Source organism: Salvelinus fontinalis, chromosome 18 (assembly GCF_029448725.1).
Source record: "Salvelinus fontinalis isolate EN_2023a chromosome 18, ASM2944872v1, whole genome shotgun sequence".
In the NCBI taxonomy this organism is placed as follows: domain Eukaryota; kingdom Metazoa; phylum Chordata; class Actinopteri; order Salmoniformes; family Salmonidae; genus Salvelinus; species Salvelinus fontinalis.
The window spans coordinates 53,724,140-53,736,753 of record NC_074682.1 but is presented as its reverse complement, the minus strand read 5'-3'; the positions used below and the strand labels follow the sequence as shown (position 1 = coordinate 53,736,753).

At 43.7% G+C, this 12,614-nt stretch overlaps 1 protein-coding gene across 1 annotated transcript in view; it reads right to left on the bottom strand.

Annotated features, from left to right (window-relative positions):
• The window catches only part of LOC129815761 (semaphorin-3D-like), a 145,118-nt gene that overhangs the window by 20,243 nt on the left and 112,261 nt on the right, over nucleotides 1-12,614 (bottom strand). Inside the window, exons 10-12 of the mRNA XM_055869853.1 lie at nucleotides 11,477-11,546; nucleotides 8,510-8,654; nucleotides 4,995-5,217 (exon numbers count right to left, since the gene is read on the bottom strand). Coding sequence (XP_055725828.1) covers nucleotides 4,995-5,217; nucleotides 8,510-8,654; nucleotides 11,477-11,546 — 438 coding nt within the window. The remainder of the gene's footprint in view (nucleotides 1-4,994; nucleotides 5,218-8,509; nucleotides 8,655-11,476; nucleotides 11,547-12,614) is intronic.

The window sequence follows — 12,614 nt, the reverse complement described above, 5'->3', positions numbered from 1 at the left end:
CCCTGCCTGACTAACCACCCAGCATGACGAACCACCCTGCCTGAATAACCACCCTGCCTGACGAACCACCCTGCCTGAACAACCACCCTGCCTGACTAACCACCCTGCCTGAACAACCACCCTGCCTGACTAACCACCCTGCCTGACGAACCACCCTGCCTGACGAACCACCCTGCCTGAACAACCACCCTGCCTGAACAACCACCCTGCCTGACGAACCACCCTGCCTGAACAACCACCCTGCCTGAACAACCACCCTACCTGACGAACCACCCTGCCTGACTAACCACTCCTCCTGACTGTGTGCTTCATGCATTGATGCTGTGGTGTGATTGTTACATAGTAGCATTGTCTAGTGTGTGTACATGTTTGTTTGTGTGCGTGCGAGTGTGTGTGTGTGTGTGTGTGTGTGTGTACATGTTTGTTAAGTTAAATTGTGTGTGTCGGCCCAAACTAAACTCATTAACAAGGATAACAGGGTAGTGTGTGATTTCTGACTTTTTAATAGTTAACCTCAAGGGGTGACCAGAGGTCATTGCAAGGGTCCCGCTGAGAGGAGAGCCTTCAGACAGAGAGAGCTCAGCTATCTACCTCAGCTTGATGAATCACTCCGTGTCTAGGTGCTAATGCTACTAAATCACGCGATTCCATTCATCTCACCAACAATGGGCTTGTCTTGATTAGCCACACTCTTAATACGGACACGATTCACCATGCCTTAATTCAAGTGATGAGAATGTCAATGGAAAATCCTCAAACCTGAAGCCTGTTGATGTGATGAAGCATACCTACAGTAGAGTCTGGACTCTGAGTTCCACCAGGGGTCAGGCAGAGAGGTTTGACTGGCAGAGTGCTGGGCTATGGAACAGTGATCACACTAAGGTAAGCTGGGCCGTTGGAGCCTAGCATGGCCTGGTTCATCAGTCTCAGACATAGATTAGTTGTTGAGCCACAGGAAAGTTCCCACGGTAACCCTTTCCCCAAGATAATGACTCCCCGCCCTGGGACCATCCTGACATTATCATGAAGAACCAACACTGCCAGGCCTCTGTGTGTGTGTGTGTGTGTGTGTGTGTGTGTGTGTGTGTGTGTGTGTGTGTGTGTGTGTGTGTGTGTGTGTGTGTGTGTGTGTGTGTGTGTGTGTGTGTGTGTCTTGAACTTTACCCTATTCTAAGTGAATCATTTTAAGAGAGACACCCCTCTGCAAACACAATCTACACACACTCTCTACACACACACTCTGCAAACACATTCTGTAAACACACTCTACACACACACACACACACACTCTGCACACACACACACACACACACACACACACACACACACACACACACACACACACACACACACACACACTCTACACACTCTGCACACACACTCTGCACACACACACACACATACACTCTACACACATATTAATTGTATATGTTATGTATGTATATATGTACAGTACCTGTCAAAAATGTTGAACACACCTACTCATTCAAGGGTTTTTCTATATTTGTACTATTTTCTATAATAAGTGAAGACATCAAAACTATGAAATAACACATATGGAATCATGTAGTAAACAAAAAAGTGTTAAACAAATCCAAATATATTTTATATTTCGGATTCTTCCAATAGCCACCCTTTGCCTCGATGACAGCTTTGCACACTCTAGGCATTCTCTCAACCAGCTTCACCTGAAATGCTTTTCCAACAGTCTTGAAGGAGTTCCCACATATGCTGAGCACTTGTTGGCTGCTTTTCCTTCACTCTGTTGTCCGACTCATCCCCAGCCATCTCAATTGGGTTGAGGTTGGGTGATTGTGGAGGCCAAGTCATCTGATACAGCACTCCATCACTCTCCTTCTTGATCAAATTGCCCTTACACAGCCTGGAGGTGTGTTGGGTCATTGTCCTGTTGAAAAACAAATGATCGTCCCACTAAGCGCAAACCAGATGGGATGGCGTATCGCTGCAGAATACTGTGGTAGCCATGCTGGTTAAGTGTGCCTTGAATTCTAAATAAATCACAGACAGTGTCACCAGCAAAGCACCCCCACACCATCACACCACCGCCTCCATGTTTTACCGTGGCAAAGATACAGAGGTTGGAAGCAAAAATCTCAAATTTGGACTCATCAGACCAAAGGACAAATTTCCACTGGTCTAATGTCCATTGCTCATGTTTCTTGGCCCAAGCAAGTCTCTTCTTATTGGTGTACTTTAGTAGTGGTTTCTTTGCAGCAATTTGACATGAAGGCCTGATTCAGACAGTCTCCTCTGAACAGTTGATGTTGAGATGTGTCTGTTACTTGAACTCTGTGAAGCATTTATTTGGACAGCAATCTCGGAGGCTGGTAACTCTAATGAACTTGTCCTCTGCAGCAGAGGTAACTCTGTGTCTTCCTTTCCTGTGGCGGTCATCATGAGAGCCAGTTTTATCATAACGCTTGATGGTTTTTGTGACTGAAGAAACTTTCAAAGTTCTTGAAATTTTCCGTATTGACTGACCTTCATGTCTTAAAGTAATGATGGACTGTCGTTTCTCTTTGCTTATTTGAGCTTTTCTTGCCATAATATGGACTTGGTCATTTACCAAATAGGACTATCTTCTGTTTACCCCCCTACCTTGTCACAACACAACTGATTGGCTCAAACGTATTAAGAAGGAAAGAAATTCCCCAAATTAACTTTTAAGAAAGCACACCTTCTTAATTGAAATGCATTCCAGGTGACTACCTCATGAAGCTGGTTGAGAGAATGCCAAGAATGTGCAAAGCTGTCATCAAGGCAAAGGGTGGCTATTTGAATAATTTCAAATATAAAATATATTTAGATTTGTTTAACACTTTTTTGGTTACTACATGATTCCATATGTGTTATTTCATAGTTTTCATGTCTTCACTGTTATTCTACAATGTAGAAAATAGTAAAAATAAAGAAAAACCCTTGAATGAGTAGGTGTCCTAAAACTTTTGACTGCTACTGTATGTGTATTATTGTACTGCTCTAGGAATGTAATAATTGTTTGGATAACCTTATTTACTATTATGTATTGATTTCACTCTTTACGGGATGAGCAATGCAGAGAACACCAGAAGAAGAATGATCACTGAATTACCACAGTGAATTATTGTAATGTTTGTTTTTGTATCAATAAATCCCATAAGGGATCAAATTAAATTGCATTTGTCACATGTGCCGAATAAAACAGGTGTAGACCTTACAGTGAATTTCATACCAACAAGCCCTTAACCAACAACGCAGTTCAAGAAATAGAGTTAAGACAAATGAGATGGGTTGCCATCTGACGATTTGACACGAAAATACAATTTAATTCATTTTATTCATTAATTCACACAGCTCTCCACACACAGCTCTCCACACACAGCTCTCCACACACAGCTCTCCACACACAGCTCTCCACACACAGCTCTCCACACACAGCTCTCCACACACAGCTCTCCACACACAGCTCTCCACACACAGCTCTCCACACACAGCTCTCCACACACAGCTCTCCACACACAGCTCTCCACACACAGCTCTCCACACACAGCTCTCCACACACAGCTCTCCACACACAGTTCTCCACACGGTGTGCTGAGGACAAAACGAACAGCTCCTAGAGGTGACAGGGACTGGGTGAAGGAACCCGGTAGTGTCAGGGTGTAACAGTTGCTAGTGCAACTCGGGGTGCCACTATTAAATCCTCATTTAGATTTCTAACTCACATAGGGTCTGTTTAATTACCCTGTTTCTCCAGGGTACTACAGGGTTACCAAGGAACTGCTACACCATGTAGCCTAGAGAGTGAGCAAACTCTCTTTACAATCTTGTTGTGTGTGTAGTCAAGTCGTGTTGTTTTGGTTTGGTTTTGGTTGCTTGTAACCGATGGTGACCAGCCAGCATAAAGTAGACCTTCCCAAAACCATTATCATCTCACTGAGAGTAAATAGACTGAGAGATTAGTCTCAGTCCCCTCTCTACTGTTGGTATCAGTCCCCTCTCTACTGTTGGTATCAGTTCCCTCTCTACTGTTGGTATCAATCCCCTCTCTACTGTTGGTATCGGTCCACTCTCTACTGTTGGTATCAGTCCCCTCTCTACTGTTGGTATCAGTCCCCTCTCTACTGTTGGTATCAGTCCCCTCTCTACTGTTGGTATCAGTCCCCTCTCTCCTGTTGGTATCAGTCCCCTCTCTCCTGTTGGTATCAGTCCCCTCTCTACTGTTGGTATCAGTCCCCTCTCTACTGTTGGTATCAGTCCCCTCTCTACTGTTGGTATCAGTCCCCTCTCTCCTGTTGGTATCAGTCCCCTCTCTACTGTTGGTATCAGTCCCCTCTCTCCTGTTGGTATCAGTCCCCTCTCTACTGTTGGTATCAGTCCCCTCTCTACTGTTGGTATCAGTCCCCTCTCTACTGTTGGTATCAGCCCCCTCTCTACTGTTGGTATCAGTCCCCTCTCTCCTGTTGGTATCAGTCCCCTCTCTACTGTTGGTATCAGTCCCCTCTCTCCTGTTGGTATCAGTCCCCTCTCTACTGTTGGTATCAGTCCCCTCTCTCCTGTTGGTATCTGTTTCGTGTTCACTATGGCAGCCTTCTGATGGTATCTGGTCCGTGTTCACTATGGCAGCCTTCTGATGGTATCTGGTCCGTGTTCACTATGGCAGCCTTCTGCTGGTATCTGTTTCGTGTTCACTATGACAGCCTTCTGCTGGTATCTGTTTCGTGTTCACTATGACAGCCTTCTGCTGGTATCTGTTTCGTGTTCACTATGACAGCCTTCTGCTGGTATCTGGTCCGTGTTCACTATGGCAGCCTCCTCTCTTACTTGACATGTGCCCAGGTGTATTATATTATACTATCCATCCTCAGTATCCACCCTATCCACTACCACCCTTCGTAGGGTGTAGGGAACACTGTTCACTACTACACTACACCCCAGCCCCACCTTCTCCCTGTACCCTTCGTAGGGTGTAGCATGTTCACACATTCTCTTACCTGTGCCCAGGTGTAGGACGTCATACTGCCCATCCTCAGCATCCACCCTATCCACTACCACCCTTCGTAGAGTGTAGGGCACATTGACGCGGGTGAAGACGGGCCGGCGGGTGATTGGAAGGATGGGTTCCCACATCAGCTGGTGACCCCTCATGAAGCTCACTACATCATCAGGGAAGTCACGAGTAGACTTGTGGAGGGGGTCATACGTTTCACTGGGACACTGGGGAAGGAAAATGACAATTAAAGGTTTATTCAAAGATTATTCAAGTATTATTCAAGGATTATTCAAGGCTGAATGCCCAACTTCTAGCCTGCTAGCAGCGGCCCGCCAGCTGTCAAGAGCATATCGGACTGTTAGCTGTATAAATCCATCGGTCAATTTCTTGGGCCACTATACCTATTTTGCCAATTGGACTGGGCACCTTTACTTCACGGAAACCTACTAATCCATCACGGCTGGTCTGCCGACGGAACCGCACGAGGGGGCTCTGCACGAGGAGGCTACAACAGACTTCTTCCGTCGCAACGTACCTCTCAGGCCCTTCTGCTAGCTTGCTATCCCTGGCCCGCTAGCTGTCTGAATCGCCGTGTCTCCAGCCAGCTAAACTACTCACTGGACCCCTATGATCACCCGGCTACACATGCCTATCCCTAATGTCAATACGCCTTATCTATTGCTTTTCTGGTTAGTGATTATTGTCTTATTTCACTGTAGAGCCTCTAGCCCTGTTCAATATGCCTTAGCTAACCCTTCAGTTCCACCTCCCACACATGTGGTGACATCACCTGGTTTAAATCATGTTTCTAGAGACAACATCTCTCTCATCGTCACTCAATGCCTAGGTTTACCTCCACTGTATTCACATCCTACCATACCTTTGTCTGTACATTATGCCTTTAATCTATTCTATCACGCCCAGAAACCTGCTCCTTTTACTCTCTGTTCCGAACGTACTAGACGGCCAGTTCTTATAGCCTTTAGCCGTACCCTTATCCTACTCCTCCTCTGTTCCTCTGGTGATGTGGAGGTTAATCCAGGTCCTGCAGTGCCTAGCTCCACTCCCATTCCCCAGGCGCTCTCATTTGTTGACTTCTGTAACCGTAAAAGTCTTGGTTTCATGCGTGTTAACATTAGAAGCCTCCTCCCTAAGTTTGTTTTATTCACTGCCTTAGCACACTATGCCAACCCAGATGTCCTAGCCATGTCTGAATCCTGGCTTAGGAAGACCACCAAAAACCCTGAAATTTCCATCCCTAACTATAACATTTTCCGACATGATAGAACTGCCAAAGGTGGCGGAGTGGCAATCTACTGCAGAGTCTACTGCCAAGTCTCTGCTAGGTAAAGCCCCGCCTTATCTTAGTTCACTGGTCACATAGCAGCACCCACCTGCAGCACGCGCTCCAGCAGGTATATTTCACTGGTCACCCCCAAATCCAATTCCACCTTTGGCTGCCTTTCCTTCCAGTTCTCTGCTGCCAATGGAACGAACTGCAAAAATTGCTGAAGCTGGAGACTCTCCCTCACCAACTTCAAGCACCAGCTATCAGAGCAGCTCACAGATCATTGCACCTGTACATAGCCCATCCAACTACCCCATCCGGCATTTATTTGTTTATTTTGCTCCTTTGCACCCCAGTATCTCTACTTGCACATTCATCTTCTGCACATATATCACTCCAGTGTTTAATTGCTATATTGTAATTACTTTGCCACCATGGCCTATTTATTGCCTTACCTCCCTTATCTTACCTCATTTGCACACACTGTATATATACTTTATTCCCCCTTTTTCTACTGTATTATTGACTGTATGTTTGTTTATGTGTAACTCTGTGTTGGTGTTTGTGTCGAAATTCTTTGCTTTATCTTGGCCAGGTCGCAGTTGTAAATGAGAACTTGTTCTCAACAAGCCTACCTGGTTAAATAAAGGTGAAATAAAAATAACAAAAATAAAGAAAATAAGGAAGGATTATTCAAGGAGTATTATTAAAGGATTATTCAATGAGTATTAAAGGAGAATTCAAGGATTATTCAATGAGTATTAAAGGATTATTAAAGGATTATTCAAGGAGTATTAAAGGAGTATTAAAGGAGAATTCAAGGATTATTCAATGAGTATTAAAGGATTATTAAAGGATTATTCAAGGAGTATTAAAGGAGAATTCAAGGAGAATTCAAGGAGTATTCAAGGAGTATTAAAGGAGAATTCAAGGATTATTCAAGGAGTATTAAAGGAGAATTCAAGGATTATTCAAGGATTATTAAAGGATTATTAAAGGATTATTAAAGGAGTATTAAAGGAGTATTAAAGGATTATTAAAGGATTATTAAAGGAGTATTACTTGAGGTCACGGTGACCACAGTGATGACAGATCACAGAGTTATAGTTTGTATTGTTGTTCTAGTTGGATGACTGGTTTTGTTTCATCTTTTATTATTCAAATCAACTTTGATCACAAAATAGACTGTAACACTCAAGCAAAGCACAGCTACTTATATAATCTAAGGAAGGTCATTTAATCTTCAGTTGTCAGAGTGGATGTTATTTCCTCCTACCACCCTGGCAAAACAAAATCACTGATATGACAAGCATGAGCATCATGTTGAAGTATGTGGTGTTTAAACTGGCAACAGACCCCTCATTTAAGCTCCTATTATTTCCTTTGAAATGTGGCTGCCATTACTCTCTCTGTGCGTGCTGTTCAGTGACTCAGGGGTTCAAATTACACTGGCGGGTGATGTGAAGCTGTTTCACTTGAATTTTAATCATGTAACCAAAACACTGACGTCCCTGACCCTAGTGATCAACCACTTTCAAGGAACCGTGTGTGTGGTGTGGTGTGGTGTGTGGTGTGTGTGTGGTGTGTGTGTGTGTGGTAATCAAGCACATCCAAGGAGCCGCTCCACTGCCTGTAGTGTTCCCTAACAGGGGGACTAGAATAACAGTGAGATCAAGCCACTTCCGACAGAGCACTAAAACACATTAAACATTCCCCTGAAGCCTCTGGCTGACAGGTTACCACTTCCCAGGGGAATGCATAGCCGAGGTGTTAAAACAAACAGCCAGCGGTCAGCTTCCAACAGCTTTATCAGCGTGTTTAAATCAACCAGCCATTGGTTAGATTCCAACAGCTTTATCAACTTGTTTTAATCAACACACGTGTTGCCTGTCTGTCCGCCTGTCTGTCCGCTTGTCTGTCCGCCTGCTTGTATGCCTGTCTGCCACCAGATCGGGATTCAAATACTTTATGAATCCTTTCAAATATTTTGAGAGTTTCCTTAAGCTCGCCTGGAGTGCCAGGAGAGCGGGATTTACACTTTTGGGACTTTTCTATTGGTTCCGTTGTAAAAGGCTAGCTCAATCATGCACAGCTAATGTTTTTGTTTTTTTAATGATTTGTCAATCTGTGTGCCTGCCTGTCTCTCTTTCTGCTTGCTTCCCTATCTTTCTGTCTGACTGTCTGTCCATCCGTCTGTACGTCACATCCATCCCTGCTGAGAAACTCACAGTGCCAGGTCGTGGATATGGGATCCTCCCCTTGTACTCCACCCAGCGGTAGTCGGGCCCTTCCTTATGGGCGAACGGACCGTTGAAGGCTGCCCTGATAGAGGCCATGGAGTAGACACACACTGCTGACCCTCTGAAAACAGAACTAGGGGAGAGAAGAGACAAAGAGGGAGGTTACAATGCTGAGAAGAGGAGAGGAGAGAAGAGAGAGAGGAGAAGGGTACAATGCTGAGGAAAGGAGAGGAAAGGAGAGGAGGGGAGATAGGAAAGGAAAGAGACAGAGACAGAGAGAGAGAGAGGGGGAGAGGGGAGATAGAAAAAGGAAAGAAAGAGAGAGAGAGCAGGGAGAGGAGGGGAGAGGAAGGTGGAGAGGGTAAGAGAGTGTTAACATGTATCCGGGTGGGTTACAATAACACAACCAGCCGGGCCTCCCCACCCCTGACCCCTCAATAACCCCTGGGGTCACTGCAGCGCTGGGACGGGAGCGTGCACGTGTCAGGGGATGGAAGAGTGCACGTGTCAGGCTGATTGGCTGGTTGTTTTGTTAAGGAACTAGAGAACATCCTTTTAACGTGTTTTGGTCTGTTGTCTTTTAGGGAGTTTCTCACTGAGAATCATACATTTTCATTTGTTCACAGATGAAAGGTCTTCAATATAGTGAAAGTGGACTTGCTCTAGTTCTTAAAAGGGCGACTGACAGCGTTTAAGCCACATTAAATATGTTTTAAATCTGTTCATATACACACACAGGAAGAAAAATAATATTTTTTACATTTTCTGACAAGCGAGCACTTAGATATGGTCATTTCGTGAATTAATGTAATGTCTGGGATATATGTACAGTAAGGCATTTGTTACATTTCTATAGCAACACAGTTTGTCATTTTCCCAATTAATATACACCGCAAGAAATAAAACCTAGTAAAAACATCTGTCTTGTCCAGGGCCGGGGTCGAATGCAGACCGTTGAGCCATAGCCAATCAGAACTACAGTAAGCCTATATGCAACACGGGCCTGCCATCGTTCAATTTCAACTAGACCGTGTGTTTACAGGAAGTAAACAACAGCACGACTTTAGATCATTAGAACTCATTTACCAAAATACACAAAAATAAATGGATTTCTGAAAATATGTAAAACAGCACAGGAGTCCTCTTACATTTGGGAACTTTACAGTCCTATTGATCAAACAATCATGAAAAGGTAGGCTCTCTCTTCCTCAGTTATGCGCATCAACAACAACAAGATGAACAACTAGTGTTAGCCAGAGCGAGATGAGCTCAAATCTAACGAGGGAACATTAGATAAACCCTCTCAAACTTTTTCTGCTAGTTGGCCGTCAAAATTGCACTGATAAACGATGGGGAATAGAAGCCTGCTCGTCCTTCTGCAGCTTGCCTGCCCAAGCATGCTTGTCCCAACCCATGTTTTGATAACGGAATGGGAACTTGCCTGCCTGCCTGCCTGCCTGCCAAATACATTTCTGTCACACCCTGATCTGTTTCACCTGTCCTTGTGCTTGTCTCCACCCCCTCCAGGTGTCACTTATTTTCCAGTGTATTTATCCCTGTGTTTCCTGTCTCTCTGGACCAGTGTGTATATCCCTGTGTTTCCTGTCTCTCTGTGCCAGTTTGTCTTGTATGTTTCCAAGTCAAACAGCGTGTTTTCCCCGTACTCCTGCTTCTATTCTCTTTTTCTAGTCCTCCCGGTTTTGACTCTTGCCTGTTTTCTGGACTCTGTACCCGCCTGCCTGACCATTCTGCCTGCCCTGACCTAAAGCCTGCCTGACCATTCTGCCTGCCCTGACCTAAAGCCTGCCTGCCACTCTGTACCTCCTGGACTCTGAACTGGTTTTGACCTTCTGCATGTCCACGACCATTCTCTTGCCCTTCCCTTTTGGATTGTTAATAAACATCTTGGACTCTAACCATCTGCCTCTTGGTCTCGCCTTATAATTTCATTGACAACTAAGAGATAGGCTAACTGTGGATACCAGTTGTTTAGCATAGCTAGCAAAGCGTTTCACATTTCTTGCTAGCTCACCAAATGACACCGACATCTCTAGCTGTGTAGCCCCTGATAAACGATATGAGGGGAAATATTCAGTCACTCCTCCACTTATCCAATGACATGACATCCCAGGGGTGTCAAACACAATCAGCACACGAGGCCGTATTGAAGGGGGAAAAAAACAACAATGAATTTGCAGGCCAGACAGCCTATTCGTTTTTCACAACAAACACAGAAACATGCACCTGCGACCAAAACTGGCCAAATATGGTTATTTTAAAATGTACACGTATGTACATAGTACATAGCAGTTTAACATATCAAATCAAGTTTATTTTATATAGCCCTTCGTACATCAGCTAATATCTCGAAGTGCTGTACAGAAACCCAGCCTAAAACCCCAAACAGTAAGCAATGCAGGTGTAGAAGCACGGTGGCTAGGAAAAACTCACTAGAAAGGCCAAAACCTAGGAAGAAACCTAGAGAGGAACCAGGCTATGAGTGGTGGCCAGTCCTCTTCTGATTGAGCCCGGAAATAAAAAATAAATAAAAAATCATACATTGAACTGCATCCCTCTATTCTGCCAACAGTGTCTTAGAGTACGTCATGGAACTCTGAGTCAAATACAACCAACAGTGTCTTAGTGTACGTCATGGAACTCTGAGTCAAATACAACCAACAGTGTCTTAGTGTACGTCATGGAACTCTGAGTCAAATAGAACCCATTTTTAAAACCTCGTACGAAGCTGGTTTTGTCGCAGAAACAAGGAATTTGATATTTTCTACTGAGATTATGATTGTCTGTTTGTGTCATATCTGCAAAGTAGTTAAAACACGGTCAGTTCCACTTTAAAATAACATCAGTCATTAAATCATTATCAGTTATTGTCTTAAAATGAATCATATGAATGGTACAATAATATGTTGTTGTTAAATGTTTAAATCCCAAACTCACCTGGAAGTTGAGAAAACGCCGTAGATGACAGGGTTCTGGGAGTCTTTGGTCTCCAGAATGAAGATATCCTCTGAAATGAATCACAGTGGAGAACCACAGTCAGAGACAATTAACAAAACAAATACCGTATCATGCTAGCATAATGACCTGTACTCATACCAGTACCATTACCATACCATGTCCAGTACATTACCATACCATTACCATACCATGTCCAGTACATTACCATACCATTACCATACCATGTCCAGTACATTACCAGTACCATTACCATACCATTACCAGTAAATTACCATACCATGTCCGGTACATTACCATACCATTTCCAGTACTTTACCATACCATTACCATACCATTACCAGTACATTACCATACCATTTCCAGTATTTTACCATACCATTACCATACCATTACCAGTACATTGCCGTACCATTTCCAGTACATTACCATACCATTACCATACAAATCATTACCATACTATTACTAGTACATTACCATACCATTTCCAGTACATTACCATACCATTACCAGTACATTGCCATACCATTAACAGTACATTACCATACCATTACTGGTGCATTAGCATACCAGTACCATTCTATTACCATACCATGTCCAGTACATTACCATACCATTTGCAGTACATTACCATCTCTTGCCATACCATTACCATACCATTACCGTACATTACCATACCATTTGCAGTACATTACCATCTCTTGCCATACCATTACCATACCATTACCGTACATTACCATACACTGTCAAGTACATTACCATACCATTCCAGTACATTAGCATGCCTTTACCAGTACATTACCATACCCTTACAAGTACATTACCATACAATTTCCATAGCATTACCAGTACATTACCATAGCATTACCTGTACATTACCATACCATTTCCATAGCATTGCCAGTACATTACCATACCCTTACCAGTACATTACCATACCATTTCCATAGCATTACCAGTACATTACCATACCATTACCAGTACATTACCATACCATTACCATACCATTACCAGTACACTGCACCCCGAAACACTGACAATCACGTTACAAGCCAGAAAACCAAACCCCGAAACGAACAATTCAATAATTTCCTCTTATCAAAGTCATGACTATACAAAT